The sequence below is a fragment of the Lolium perenne genome, chromosome 7 (genome assembly GCF_019359855.2).
Source record: "Lolium perenne isolate Kyuss_39 chromosome 7, Kyuss_2.0, whole genome shotgun sequence".
NCBI lineage: Eukaryota > Viridiplantae > Streptophyta > Magnoliopsida > Poales > Poaceae > Lolium > Lolium perenne.
In genome coordinates, this window is record NC_067250.2 from 289045371 (window position 1) to 289061600 (window position 16230).

Sequence of the window (16230 nt, forward strand, 5' to 3'; positions counted from 1 at the left end):
CATGCAAGCCTCTTTAAAAGGTTCATGATACTTATCAAAATTCTTTTTGGGCAATTCAAAATGAGAAGCAAAGGCTTTATAAAGATTTGCAGCAACTTGAGAGTCAAGACCATAAGTAGCACTCATATTTCGAAATTTATCGGTATCCATAAAAGCTTCAATGCATTCATAATCATAATTTATACCTGACTCTTTACCTTTGTCGTTCTCCCAATCTTCAGCGTTCTCCTTAATCCGATCAAGAAGGTCTCTTTTAAACTCTTCTTTGTTGCGCGTGAATGATCCAGAACAAGTAACATCCAGCAAGGTCTTATCTTGAGAAGAAAGTCTTGCATAGAAATTATCAATGATGATATTACCTGGAAGCTCATGATTGGGGCATTTGAGCATTAAAGACTTCAATCTCTCCCATGCTTGGGCAATACTCTCTCCATCATGAGGCCAGAAATTATATATTCGGTTTCGGTCTTTGTGAATTTCACTTGGAGGATAGAATTTAGAATAAAATAGATGCACAATATCCTTCCAATCAAGAGAATGCTCATCCTTCAGCAGTTTATGCCAATGCGCCGCTTTACCAGACAACGACATAGAGAATAATTTCTTCTTCACTTCATCCATAGAGATACCTGCACACTTGAATAACCCGCATAATTCATGCAAAAATAGTAAATGATCTCCAGGATGCACAGTTCCATCCCCTTCATAGCGGTTATCCATAACACGTTTAATAATTTTCATAGGTATTTTATATGGAGTACTTTCAGTAGGTGCATTTAAAATATCACAAGCATCATTAGAGTTATCGCATATGGGAGATAAAGTATTATCAGAGCAAATTTTCTCCCCTAAAGATGGGAAGCTAAAAAGATCACAAAAACTAGCTTCCCCAAGCTTAGACTTCTCCATAGCATTAGCAGTAATTGCATTCATACTAATAACATCGCTACTAGCATGCAAATGAGGTTCCATAGGTTTTTTAATTTTCGCATCAAACAATTCTAAATCAGGAAAAAGATTAAAAAGTTCACTAAATTTTTTGTTGTTTTCCATTATGCCTAACTAGTGTAAAACAAGAAACAAAAAGATGCAATTGCAGGATCTAAAGGAAATAGCTTCGAGCACAAACACAATGGCGCCAGAAAAGTACTGTTACCTGGAACCGGAGTATGAGTGCCTTTTTACCTTTCCTCCCCGGCAACGGCGCCAGAAAAGTGCTTGATGTCTACGGGAGCTTCTATTCTTGTAGACAGTGTTGGGCCTCCAAGAGCAGAGGTTTGTAGAACAGCAGCAAGTTTCCCTTAAGTGGATTACCCAAGGTTTATCGAACTCAGGGAGGAAGAGGTCAAAGATATCCCTCTCATGCAACCCTGCAACCACAAAGCAAGAAGTCTCTTGTGTCCCCAACACACCTAATAGGTGCACTAGTTCGGCGAAGAGATAGTGAAATACAGGTGGTATGAATAAGTAGTAGCAACAGCACCAGAAAAGTGCTTTGCCCAGGACAGTAAACAAGCAAATAGTAACGCAAAGAAAGAGGTAACGCAAAGAAACAAGAAACAAGCAGCGATAGCAGTATTTAGGAACAAGGCCTAGGGATTACACTTTCACTAGTGGACACTCTCAACATTGATCACATAACAGAATAGATAAATGCATACTCTACACTTTTGTTGGATGATGAACACATTGCGTAGGATTACACGAACCCTCAATGCCGGAGTTAACAAGCTCCACAATAATGCTCATATTTTAGTAACCTTTAGTGTAAGATAGATCAAAAGACTAAACCAAGTACTAGCATAGCATGCACACTGTTACCTTCATGCATATGTAGGAGGAATAGATCACATCAATATTATCATAGCAATAGTTAACTTCGCAATCTACAAGAGATCATGATCATAGCATAATCCAAGTACTAACACGGTGCACACACTGTTACCTTTGCACATGTGCAGGAGGAATAGAACTACTTTAATAACTTTGCTAGAGTAGCACATAGAATAGTGGTGATACAAAACTCATATGAATCTCAATCATGTAAAGCAGCTCATGAGATTATTGTATTGAGGTACATGGGAGAGAGATGAACCACATAGCTACAGCGGAGCCCTCAGCCTCGGGGGTGGATTACTCCCTCCTCATCATGGAGGCAGCGATGGCGGTGAAGATGGCGGTGAAGACGGCGGTGGAGACGGCTCCGGGGGCAATTCCCCGTCCCGGCAGGGTGCCGGAACAGAGACTTCTGTCCCCCGAATTGGAGTTTCGTGATGCGGCGGCGCCCCTGGAGTCTTTCTGGAGGTTCGTCTTTTCTGTCGATGTTTTTAGGTCACGACGGCTTAAATAGGCGAAGAATCGGAGTCGGAGGGGCCACGGGGTGGTGCCACCATAGGGGGGCGCGCCCCCCCCTTGGGCCGCGCGGCCAGGTGGTGTGGGCCCCCCTGGCACCCCTCCGACTCTTCTCCGGTGCTCTGGAAGCTTCCGGGAATTATAAGGCCCTGGGTCTTCGTTTCGTCCAATTCCGAGAATATTTCGTTACTAGGGTTTCTGAAACCAAAAACAGCAGAAAACAGCAACTGGCACTTCGGCTTCAAAATAGTGAAAAAGTAAAATAAGAGGTGTTAAGCTTTTTATCATTCTGGCATCGAGCTATTTTGCCGCAGGACCTCCCCTACAGTATCGTCACCGCAGTAGAGTTTAACCACCAAATTCGGGATGGATTGGTGTGGTTCCTCTACGCCTAGGACACCAGAATATCGAACCATGAACGAGGAATTTTAAATATGACATAAAGTGTGCATAAAACATGTAGGTATCATCAATAATATGGCATAGAACATAAGAAATTATCGATACGTCAGAGACGTATCATCTGCTTACCACCAGAATTGGATGGCAAGCTTGGTATATGTGCCAACTTTTGAAGATTTTCTTCAATAACAAGTTACCGAGAAGGGTGGCTCATGTGATAATGGCTACGGGTATATAACTGGAGGCTACCATGTGCCAAAGGGTCCAAGCTTGGATTTCCATGTGTATATGTCCCAAACAAACCTAAAACAATGAAAATGTACATTGGTGGAACCTCGCACGGAGAAATCTAGGGGGTTAGACCCCCCGGGGCACACATACAACTGTTTTGGGGGAGGAGGGGGAGAATGACCGCTGGAGCACCGGAATCCCACCAAATCTTGCATGTGGACCTATGCTATGTGTGAAAGTCTGGTGGAAGGTGTAATGGTACAAAAATAGTACCCCTAAACTCTAAACCGTAAACTGGGGAGGCTTCGAGCCATAAACCCCTAAACCCTAAACCATTCACTATACACCTGCTGACACGGGAGCTGCAACACCTTAAATCCTGAACCCTAAACCCTAACTCTAACCCTAAATCCTTACCCTAACCCTAACCCTCAATCCTAACCCAAACCCTAATCCCGAACCCTAACCCTAAGGAGTAGATCAAGGCAGTTCTTGTTGGAATAATGTGCCTAAGTGCCGTCAGCGCATGTGGACTACCTTTTTGAAGACCACGCGATGGATGATATCTGCTTACCACCAGAATTGGATGGCAAGCTTGGTATATGTGCCCACTTTTGAAGATTTTCTTCAATAACAAGTTACCGAGAAGAGTGGTTCATGTGATAATGGCTACGGGTATATAACTGGAGGCTACCATGTGCCAAAGGGTCCAAGCTTGGATTTTCATGTGTACATGTCCCAAAAAAACCTAAAACAATGAAAAAGTACATTGGTGGAACCTCGCACGGAGAAATCTAGGGGGTTAGACCCCCCGGGGCACACATACCGCTGTTTTGGGGGAGGAGGGGGAGAATTACCGCCAGAGCACCGGAATCCCACAAAATCTTGCATGTGGACCTATGCTATGTGTGAAAGTGTGGTGAAAGGTGTAATGGTGTGAAAATATCTCCCCTAAACCCTAAACCCTAAAACTGGGGAGGCTTCGAGTAACGCAACTGCAGCTGATGACACGGGAGCTGCAAAACCCTAAATCCTAAACCCTAACCCTAACCCTAAACCCTAAACCCTAAACCCTAAACCTAACCCTAACCCTAAATCCTAACCTTGACCCTAAACCCTAGCCCTACCACTAAATCCTAACCCTAAACCCTAACCCTAACCCTAACCCTAACCAGTAGATCAAGGCACCTCGTGTGAAAATGCCTAGCTGCGGGTATGCTGGAGGCTACCATGTGCCAAAGGGTCCCAAGCTTGGTTTTCCATATATATATGTACTAAACAAACCTAAAACAATTAAAAAGTACATTGTTGGAACCTTGCGCGGAGAAATCTAGGGGGTAGACCCGCAAGGACACACATACCACTGTTTTGGGGGGAGGAGGGGGAGAATGATCGTCGGAGCACCGGAATCCCACCAAATCTTGCATGTGGACCTATGCTATGTGGGAAAGTGTGCTGGAAGGTGTAATGGTACAAAACTAGCTCCCCTAAACCCTAAACCGTAAACTGGGGAGGCTTCGAGCCCTAAACCCCTAAACCATTCACTATACACCTGCTGACACAGGAGCTGCAACACCTTAAATCCTAAACCCTAAACCCTAGCCATAACCCTAACTCTAATCCTAAATCCTTACCCTAACCCTAAACTCTAAACCCTAACCCTAAATCCTAACCCTAACCCTAAACGCTAACCCTAACCCTAACGAGTAGATCAAGGCAGTTCTTCTTGGAATAATGTCCCTAAGTGCTGTCAGCGCATGTGGACTAACTTGTTGAAGACAACGCGATGGATAATATCTGCTTACCACCAGAATTGGATGGGAAGCTTGGTATATGTGCCAAATTTTGAAGATTGTCTTCAAGAACAAGTTACCGAGAAGGGTGGCTCATGTGATAATGGCTGCGTGTATATAACTGGAGGCTACCATGTGCCAAAGGGTCCAAGCTTGGCTTTCCATGTGTATATGTCCCAAAAAACCTAAAACAATGAAAAAGTACATTGGTGGAATCTCGCGCGGAGAAATCTAGGGGGTTAGACCCGCCGGGGCACACTTACCGATGTTTTGGGGGAGGAGGGGGACAATGACCGCCTGAGCACCGTAATCCCACCAAATGTTGCATGTGGACTTATGTATGTGTGAAAGTGTGGTGAAAGATGTAATGATGTGAAAATAGCTCCCCTAAACCCTAAACCCTTAAACCGGGGAGGCTTCGAGTAACGCAACTGCACCTGCTGACGCGGGAGCTGCAAAAGCCTAAATCCTAGACCCTAACCCTAAACCCTAAACCTAACCCTAAATCCTAACCTTGACCCTAAACCCTATCCCTACCCCTAAATCCTAACCCTAGCCTAACCCTAAACCTAACCCTAACCCTAACCAGTAGATCAAGGCACCTCGTGTGATAATGGCTAGCTGCGGGTATGCCGGAGGCTACCATGTGCCAAAGGGTCTCAAGCTTGGTTTTCCATGTGTATAGGTCCTAAAAAAACCTAAAACAATGAAAAAGTACATTGGTGGAACCTCGTGCAGAGAAATCTAGGGGGTAGACCCGCCAGGTCACACATACCGCTGTTTTGGGGGAGGAGGGGAGAATGACTGCCGGAGCACCGAAATCCCACCAAATCTTGCATGTGCACCAATGATATGTGTGAAAGTGTGGTGGAAGGTGTAATGGTGTAAAAAATAGCTCCACGGCATGACCTTCCTCACATTTGGGCAATAACACTTAGCAGATTTTCCGAAGCGCGGATTGCTCCGAAACCCTGATACATGTGGGGATGAAGATGGAGATCGAGTACTTTTGTATTGCAAATAGTATGGGTATATACACATTATCTTAAGTAACACTAATAAATGGTCATAAAAAGTAAAACTAATAAAAAAAATATAAGTGTTAGATGAAATAAAATAGAAAGAAAAACAAAGGAAATGTCATATGACGCACGGCAAAGGCTACATTGCCGTGCATCCCAGCTCCACACACGGCAAAGGGTGAAGCACGGCAATGCCAAACGCCTATGCCGTGCACGGAATCTTTGCCATGCGGTGTGTTGGGTCATTGCCGTGGCTATTTATTTGCCGTGCGCTGTCTTCAGACTTTGCCTTGCAGTGTTTCTTTGCTGTGCGCTCCCTTTAGATGTTGCCGTGTTCCTTTTTTTGCCGTGAGTTCTGCTCGGTGCGCACGGCAAAGAAATCTTTGCCGTAGGGCTCACGGCAAACATTTGGGCAACGGCTGTTTTCCCCGTGACAACAGTAGCATGATCGAATTATGTATTCCGTGTGACCAGATCCATTTTACAGCAAGGTGAGTCATGCAGGCATTTACATGTGAAGGAGTTGAATCAAATGACACAAGCAACAAGGTGACTGAATACATATCTTGTGAAAAACAATGGCGCGCGTCGTCGTCCATTAAAGTCGGGGAAGAGGCACGCGCAGGACGGGGCGCAGGAGGAGGTTGGCCTTCAGGCGAGTGGTGGCGCCGAACGCCTCAGTCATGTCGAACTGCTCAGCCGAGCCGGAGACGACGTTCCACTGGAAGTGGAGCAGCAGGCTGGCAAGCGGGAGCTCCACGTTGGCGAGGCCGAAGGAGATCCCAGGGCACATCCTCCGGCCGGCGCCAAACGGCAGGAGCTCGAAGTCGGTGCCCCTGAAGTCTCTCCCCGCCGCCGACCCTTCCTCGCCTTCGAACCGCTCCGGCCGGAATTCCTCCGGCGCGTTGGGCCAGTACCGCTTGTCGCGGCCCAGCGCCCAGGCGTTGACTAGCACCTGCGTGCCGCGGGGCACGTCGTAGCCGAGCACCTGGCACGCCTCGCGGCACTCGCGCGGGAGGAGGAGCGAGAACGGCGGGTGCAGCCGGAGCGTCTCGCGGATGACGAGGCTCAGGTACGGCAGCTGGTCCCCGAGCGCCTGCTCCATCACTGTCCCGCCGGCCTCGAAGGCTCGCCGTACCTCGGCCGTGGCCTTCGCCATGACCCTCGGGTTCTTGATCAGCTCCGCCACGGCCCACTCCAGCGCCGTCGAAGACGTCTCCATTCCGGCGCTGAAGATGTCCTGCATGCACATCAATCAAACACTCAGAAGCTAGTGCTTGCTCTCCCTTAATACAAGGCAAACATGGTGCTCACGAAGATGACGGCTTTAACGGCAAGCATGTCGAGCCCGCCATCATCTTTATGTATCTTCAGCAGCACGTCAAGCAGGTCCTGTGCTTCTTCCTCGCCCTTCCTCTCCAGCAGGTGCTCCTGGATGATGCCGTCGATGACTCTGAACATGGTGTCATGGACCTCCTGGGTGCGGCGCACGGAGCCGCCGAACAGCCGGCCGACGAGCCACGACGACGGCCACAGGTCGGCTGGGTTGAGCCCCGTCGCGAGCTCAACCACGTGGTCGACCTCCCGGAGTAACACGTCGCGGTCCTTGCACGTATCGCCAATCACGGCGCGGACCGTGATGTCGGCCATGAGCGCGGACAGCCGAGCGCGCATCTGCACGGGGCGGCCGTCGGCGGCGGCCGCCTCGACTGAGCGCAGCATGGCGGCGACCTCCTCCTCGCGGATGGCGCGGAAGGAGAGGACGCGGCGCACTGAGAGGAGCTCCGTGACGGCGATCTTGCGGAGCTGGCGCCAGTACTCCCCGTACGGCGCGAACACGATGTCCCGGCCGTCGCTGGACAGCACGCGCAGGGTGGGGCTCGTCAGCGGCCGTGTTGCGAACGTCGTGTCCAGAGACTTCATCACCTCGCGGGCCGCCTCCCGTGACGAGACCACCAGCGTCGGTACCTCGCCTAGCCGGAGCAGCATGACCGGCCCGTGGCGCAGGGCCAGGTCACGTAGAGCGCGGTGGAGGAGCTTCTTCCCGACGAGGTGGTGTAAGCTGCCAATGACGGGCAGCTTCCATGGCCCCGGCGGCAGCCGCAGCCCATGCGCCGCCGAACGCTTGTACCTCGCAAACACAAGAAGCAACGATACGAGAGCCAAGCCGACGGGGACACAGTACAAGTGAAAGGTGTCCCCCATTTTTTGCTGCGCTTCCAAACGGGATCGGGGCCACTCAAGATAGATAGGAATATAGGATAGGATAGGATGCCATTGACCTTTCTCTCCTGAGTTTTTAATGCAATTAGTACCTTTGTTTCTTCAGTTTTTAATGCAATTACTACATTTCTTGTTCTAGTAAGTGATCAGGCCACGCAACATTTTGAAACAATCGTGCAAGCAACACATATTAGATTATTAGCGACGACTTCATTAGTTTCTTGCAACATCAAAAAAAGTCAAAGCACGGATCGATCTGTTATTACCATTTTTTTTCATCAACAGGGAAAGAAGATATGGGTACACTTTGCAAGATAATGAAATACCTATCTGATTAAGACTAACTTCCAATCCTTTTTCTTTTCTTTTTCCTATATCCAAATCACTCCATGGACAACAAGCCAGTATAAAGGTGTAGAACTAAATTAGTTCTTCATCTATTCCAAATAAGTATCACAAATTTGCCTACATTTTCATGTATCTATAGTTCTATACACTAAAATACATCTAAATAAATATGCAAGACTTATTTTGGAATGGAGAAAGTACTTCAGCAATCAAAGGTGGACAACCTGAAACAATACAAAGCAATTAAAGAGGAGGACATGTTATCGGCTCTACGGATAGGAATTTAATCTAACAAGAATGACATCGAGGATGTGATCGTAGTGACCAGTAATGAAGTGGCGTTCAAATAAATTCATTCAACAAATCCGCGAAAACTGAAAAGATTCATGATTTTGCTTTGGAATCGAGCCTTGGTCACACATACCTCGCTCGCTCGTGTGGCGATTTGTAGCGACAACTCCCACGATCTCACCTTTATCTCCTCAGGCCTCGTTCGATGCCAGTGTTTTTTGAGGTGTTTGAGCTGGTTTTGGAGTGTTTTTTTCAGGCTCGATGAAAACACCTGAAAACATCTCAAAACGCTTCTGGCCTGGGTTAGCCCGTTTAGCCCAGAAGAAACCGGCCCCCTCCTAAATAGCCGGCCTCTTCGTAGGAGCCAGTGGTTGCTCCGGATCTGAAGAACGTTGGCGCCCCCAGGGATCTGCGACCTCGACATTGGCATGGAAAGGTCAACTTTTTGTTCTTCTGTTTATCTGGATGAACAACTTTGTGTAGCAGCTACGGCTCAATTAGGTCGGTCCAGTTCTTTTTGGTGGCTTAAAGAAACAGGCTGCCTTCTCCCCAACTTCTCACATAAGCCACCCATCTTATGTCTTGGAGCTTCTGAATTGTCATTATCTGCACCTAATTAGTAAACTAGTTTCCTCACCGATTGCTCTAATTAGTTTGCTGAAACCATAGGTTTTTAAAATAAAAAAAATCAAAGTTTGCTTCTATTGAGATGGACAGTGTAGTGCTATCTACTGTTTGTGATCTAGCTTTAGCATGTCAGGAGGTAGCTTTAGTAGCTAGTAATATTATTATGTTACAAAGTTCACTAATGCTATTTCCTATCGATTCTTTAGTGAGCAGCTAGACCGATTGGATTGGTCAGACAATTATTTGTGTGTGAGGACCTATCTTTGTTTGGAGTAGCTAACTAAAACCTGATGCAACCTTTGTTTGTAAATAGTAGTATATCTGCCACAAATGATGCGGTCTTGCATATGATTCAGCGCATGATTGGTATTGTTATATTCTACACTGATTTTTATTTATCTAACTGTTGCTAGTGTTGCCCTGCTGAGTATAGTAATGATAAAATAGATCTTCTGTCTTGGTTATAAAGTTGAGGTTTATTTAGTCGTGGATTTATCTTTATACTGGGTAGGAACATATATTTCGATAGTAAGACAAGATGGTATAATTAGACATCAGTTTATTTTGATAGCAACTTGTAATTCTTGTTATGCGCATTTGTCGACCGAAGAGTAACAGTATTCCAAAATCTTGTCTCCCCTGTATATTATATGTCTGAAAGAATATTCCTAACTTGAGTAGAGGTTTTTCACTTTTCACTTGGCCATAAGTGATGACCATGTCCTTGCATACAAAGAAAATGTACCACTCGTGCCAGATCTGAAGATCTTTGGAGGCAGAGCTGATGCATGTCGCTTAGTGTGAGATCTAAGGATATAATGCTTACCGTGTTAGCCATAGCAAAGCAAGAGGTGGGCACTGGCAGGAAGTCCTTGTTCTGTTTAAAAGCTGCTGTATTATACTTGTGAGGGTAAAGGAATCGGATATTCAATTCGGCTCCCGGGTGCGTATGCACCCTCTATCATAAAATCATATTTCGAAATGTCAAAAAATTTTAACAAAAAAATTTACATGTACATCTTCATAATATATGTTCGTTCGTTAAGTTTCACGAAAAACCAATATTTTTTGTGATCTATATAAAAAAGAGAAAATTTATCTTGTGAAAAGCATTATTTTTAGCACTGAGTTTTGTCTTTTTACACACGTCACATGATAAGTCGATTTTTTATGAAACAACTTTGTAAGCGTGTAGCACGAGAATATTTACATTCGAATTTTTGGTTTCAATTTTTTTGAAATTCAAAATATGTGTAAGATGCATTTCAAAATAGAGGGAGCATATGATCCCATGTTCCAAAACACCACTCCCGGAAGGAATGATCTACAGTCTCACAGATTATATGCTGAAATTCATCACATAACAATTGTCCAGGTTAATTTGGAAAATATAACCGATTTTGCTTGATGATAAAGTAATGTTTTTTTTTTTTTTTTGATCTGATGATAAAGTAATGTTGAACTAAGGAATCATTCTCCAAGTTATCCATGTCAGAACATGAGTAGTAATCGGATTGGTCAAGCTGGCTTGATTGCCAGTGATAAAGCTCTATCCATACAAGTGATAAATTACCAACCGTCTGCAATTGGTACTCCCTGATAGGTATTTGAAGTTCTGAGCAAGTTAAAACAATTTGTAAATGTACAATTCAAGTGAAAGGCAGTATATAATAATAATTCCTAAATCCTGGTTCTTTCCTGCAATGTAGTATAGTTTTCTACATAGATTGTACATTACTTCATGTTCAAGTTCTTGTGCTAACATTATACGCTGTCGGTAAGAGTTCTTTGGCAGCATTTCTCCAACGTTCAGCACTACGGGAAAAAAGGGCATTGCCGTCCAGCCAATCATTGCCGTGCGCCGCTGCATGGCAAAGACATCTTTGCCGTGCGCAGCAAGTAGCACGCACGACAAAAACAAACTGCACGGCAAAGTCTGAGAGCAGCGCACGGCAAAGAATCCCTGCACGGTAAAGACAATAGTGGCGCACGATAACGATCCTATGCACGGCAAAGTCCAACCAAAGCGCACGGCAAAGAAACTACGACGGCAAAGACCCTACACGCTGCACGGCAAAGAAATGCTGCACGGCAAAGGGTCTGGGCGTTGCCGTGGCGCTCCCTTTGCCGTGCGGCCAGACAAGTTGCACGTCAAAGGCTCATTTGCCGTGCGATTCTTTCTTTGCCGTGCGCCATCATAAATTTTATTTGTTTTTCTTTCTATTTTATTTCATCTAATACTTATATTTTTTTTAATTAGTTTTACTTTTTGATGACTATTTATTAGTGTTACTGTGATGACCCAGCGTACCACTGCATGGTGTAGTACACAAGTCGTTGACATAACACAAGTGAAACACCGTTCCACTCATATTACATCTCTCAGAGTGGTACAACAGAAACATATGCGAGTCCAAGGTATGTCTATAGAAGGATACACAAGCTGTTTACAAGAGATCAACACAGCCTCCTACTTTACAGTGAGGTAAAACTTCAATAAAGCTCCAGAAAAACGACTCGTAGTCTAACTTATTGCTAACTCAAGCTTAAGAGCTACTTGGATTGCTATAGAATTCTAGCTACTTAGGTGCTAGGATTAGGGAAAGGTTCCCTTCTATTACTAGTCTAGGTTTCCATAATAGCTGATGCAGAAGTTGACTTCATTGACTTCTTTGATTGGATTCTTCATCTTGTTGCAGTTGACTCCTTTGTCTTTGAGTTCCACGGTAGTTTCTCCTTTGGTGCCTTGATCTAAGAAGGGGGTTCAAATGGGATAGAATGAGTACGAGCGTACTCAGCAAGTTCATATTAGGAAATATGTGTATCATGCACTAGCTACAGCCATAGACCAGAAAGTCATAGGCTAATGCAAGTTTTCATAAACATTTCTTCAAAAGGTCTATTTTATTCTGAAAACTATGCCCGTCAGTCTTCACAGGTTGAACAGAACTTCGTGGAGTTCCTTTCCTGCCACGTTCGCAGTTCCCTTCCCGGAACAGGGAGTGACAGTCACAATTCAGTATCCTCTGCAGAGGTGCGTTACTTTTCCCATAAGAGACCTTATCCTTGATACCTATCCGAGATGCATGCTCGTCCACACTTCCTTGGTGTGGGGCCAGGTGTAAGATCTAAGCCAATCACTGCCTTCTCCGCGACCCTGCAAACCCACCCTTTTGTCCAACCCTACACCCCCAGTAGACTTCTCCCGATAATACAGCTTTACTCACGGTGTACTCCGGACAATCCATCATAGATCGTAGAGCTTATCATCACTAATGGATGGGGATTTAAAAGGCTATCCCAACCTATTGCGGCAGTGCCTCCAACACCCCGCCAGCTCTACCAATCCGTTGGCGTGCAGAAGGGAAAAGATACAGCTGACTTCCCCAGAGCCGTTATAGATCTTATGGTCAACGCGATATGTACGGCGCTAGAATCACTGGACGGCGTTGGTACTTAGTCCTAGATGAGTAGTACCCATGCAATGGAACTTCCACCATATCAACACATACCATGGTTCCATTGCCCACCACATAGTCATATTCATAATTGTAAAATAATACTTTGCTTTTCAATGCATGAGTGATAAGTATAGTACTTTGCATATAGTTTGATACAAGTAATCAAATGACATGAGCAAGCGATGAACTTGCCTTTCTTGACTGCAAGATTATGCAGGCAAAAACTTCGATACGTGAGAACTCCAAATGCTGAAATACCATCATCGTCCGGTAAGGACAATGTTTAAAGAACTGGCAAAAATGCTATAATGCATAGTATGAGATGCAATCGTCCCAAGCGTAACCTAACCTCGATGATTTAGGATGTATGAGTTGTAAAGATTTCTTTAGGGTTGGTTCTCAAACAAGGTTCTTATTAGGGTTTGGTTATATTAGCATCATAACTAAGTGATATAAGACATCATAACAATCATACACATAAAGAATAGTGATGGAATAATATGTAAAGAACAGTTGTCAATTTTAAGTTCTACAGGACATGGTTGATGATTACTTATATTATACTTCAAAAGAATAATTTTTGAAGAACATGTTGATTAAGAAATTATGAGTATTTCAAAGAAGAATTAGGGCTCTAAGGTTTAATTGACATTTGTACTTCAAAAGGATAACTTTTGAAGAACAGGTTCCATTAGAACAAGAACTACTATACATAGGAGCTATGCTTTCTAGGGTTTACTATTGGGTTCATTTAGTTTTCTAATAGGGACTGATACGTCCAAATTGCATCACTATTTTATATCATAATTTGCTGTTATTCATTGATATATTTCATATTGGGACACAATACTTATGTTATTTCATCTATTTTGCATGTTTCATGATTATTTGGAGATCGAGCACCGGAGCCAGGATTCTGCTGGAAAAAGCACCGTCAGGATGCAATATTTCGGAAGATCAACTGTGGAAGAAAGTTTTACCAAAAATCCTATTTTTCCAGATGACGGAGGAAGCCAGAAGGGGGAGCCAGCTGGACCCAGGGTGGGCCCACACCATAGGGTGGCGCGGCCCATGGCCTGGCCGCGCCACCATGTGGTGTGGAGCCCCCTCGGCCTCTTTCGCCTCCTTTTCTTCGCGAAACCCTTCGTCCCGAAGACCTAAGCCACAGAGGAATCCTCACGAAGGGTTACAGCCGCCTCTGCGGGGCGGAGAACACCAGAGAGAAAAGAGCTCTCCGGCGGGCAGGAATCCGCCGGGGAAATTCCCTCCCGGAGGGGGAAATCGACGCCATCGTCACCGCCATCGAGCTGGACATCATCTCCATCACCATCATCATCATCTCCACCATCATCACCGCCATCTCCACCGCTGGACATCGTCACCGCTGTAGCAATTTGGGTTTGATCTTGATTGTTTGATAGGGGAAACTCTCCCGATACTGATTTCTACTTGTTGTTGATGCTATTGAGTGAAACCATTGAACCAAGGTCTATGTTCAGATTGTTATTCATCATCATATCACCTCTGATCATGTTCCATATGATGTCTCGTGAGTAGTTCGTTTAGTTCTTGAGGACATGGGTGAAGTCTAATTGCTAGTAGTGAACTATGGTTGAGTAATATTCAATGTTATGATATTTAAGTTGTGGTGTTATTCTTCTAGTGGTGTCGTGTGAACATCGACTACACGACACTTCACCATTTATGGGCCTAGGGGAATGCATCTTGTACTCGTTTGCCAATTGCGGGGTTGCCGGAGTGACAGAAACCTAAACCCCCGTTGGTATATCGATGCAGGAGGGATCGCAGGATCTCAGAGTTTAAGGCTGTGGTTAGATTTATCTTAATTACTTTCTTGTAGTTGCGGATGCTTGCAAGGGGTATAATCACAAGTATGTATTAGTCCTAGGAAGGGCGGTACATTAGCATAGGTTCACCCACACAACACTTATCAAAACAATGAAGATTAATCAACTGTATGTAGCGAAAGCACTAGACTAAAATCCCGTGTGTCCTCGAGAACGTTTGGTCATTAAAGTAAACAAACCGGCTTGTCCTTTGTGCTAAAAAGGATTGGGCCACTCGCTGCAATTATTTCTCTCGCATTTTACTTACTTGTACTTTATTCATCTGTTACATCAAAACCCCCTGAATACTTGTCTGTGAGCATTTACAGTGAATCCTTCATCAAAACTGCCTGTCAACACCTTCTGCTCCTCGTTGAGATCGACATTCTTACTTATCGAAGATACTACGATACACCCCCTATACTTGTGGGTCATCAAGACTATTTTCTGGCGCCGTTGCCGGGGAGTGAAGCGCTATTGGTAAGCGGAATTGGTAAGGAAAATCTTTACTGTTTGTGCTGATTTTATTTCACTCATTGCTATAAGTCATTATGGAGAGATCTTCTCTTCAATTTCTATTTGGGAAATCTACTACTACTGCAACGGTAGTGGATGAGGCGCCAGGTGAGGAAGTAATACCATATAAAATACCTACGAAAATTATTGAACATGTTATGGATAACCGCTATGAAGGGGATGGAACTGTCCATCCTGGTGATCATTTACTGTTTTTGCATGAATTATGCGGGTTATTCAAATGTGCAGGTATTGCTATGAATGAAGTTAGGAAGAAGCTATTCTCTATATCGCTGTCTGGTAAAGAGGCGCATTGGTATAAATTGCTGAAGAATGGTGATTCCCTTGATTGGGAGGACATTGTGCCTTTATTTTATTCCAAATTTTATCCTCCAAATGAAATTCACAAAGATCGGAACCGCATATATAATTTCTGGCCTCATGATGGAGAGAGTATTGCCCAAGCTTGGGGGAGATTGAAGTCTTTAATGCTCAAATGCCCCATTCATGAGCTTCCTGGTAATGTTATAATTGATAATTTCTATGCAAGACTTTCTTTTCAAGACAAGACCTTGCTGGATACCTCTTGTTCTGGATCATTTACACGCAATAAAGAAGAGTTTAAAAGGGACCTTCTTGATCGGATCCAAGAAAATACTGAAGGTTGGGAGAACGACAAAGATAGAGAATATAATCAGGTATAATTTATGATTATAAATGCATTGAAGCTTTTATGGATACTGATACATTTCGTAATATGAGTGCTACATATGGTCTTGATTCTCAAGTTGCTGCAAACCTTTATAAAGCTTTTGCCTCTCATTATGAATTGCCTAAGAAGAATTTTGATAAGTATCATGAACCGTACAAAGATAAAATTGATTCATCTATTAATAAGTGTGTTGTAGTTGAAACTGCTGATCGTGTTATTCCTGAAGCTTATATTGAAAAAACTCCTTTTCCTGCTAAAATGAAAGAGTACTCTGTTATAAATAGTGCGGTTCATAAAAGTGAAAAGAAACCTATAGAACCTGAAGAACAAATAAAAGTTGAACCTGCTGTTGCAATTGTTAAAGATCTTGTGACTGAAAATGTGGAGGATGGTCATATTATTTTC

General features: G+C 44.3%; 1 protein-coding gene across 1 annotated transcript; it reads right to left on the minus strand.

Moving 5' to 3' along the window:
• Positions 1-6245: 6245 nt before the first annotated feature.
• Positions 6246-8020, minus strand: LOC127326631 (desmethyl-deoxy-podophyllotoxin synthase-like). Its single transcript, XM_051353434.1, has 2 exons — positions 7115-8020; positions 6246-7040 (listed from the first exon to the last, which is right to left on the minus strand). Exons 1-2 carry the CDS (start codon positions 8003-8005, stop codon positions 6399-6401), a joined length of 1533 nt encoding a protein of 510 aa, XP_051209394.1. The 5' UTR covers positions 8006-8020; the 3' UTR covers positions 6246-6398.
• Between the last annotated feature and the right edge of the window lie 8210 nt (positions 8021-16230).

Bases quoted from the DNA above. Each gene is read 5' to 3' on its own strand.
- LOC127326631 (XM_051353434.1), bottom strand. From the start codon at position 8,005: ATGGGGGACACCTTTCACTTGTACTGTGTCCCCGTCGGCTTGGCTCTC. The intron at 7,041-7,114 runs GTGAGCACCATG...ATGTGCATGCAG, and splicing joins CCGTTAAAGCCGTCATCTTC to GACATCTTCAGCGCCGGAAT.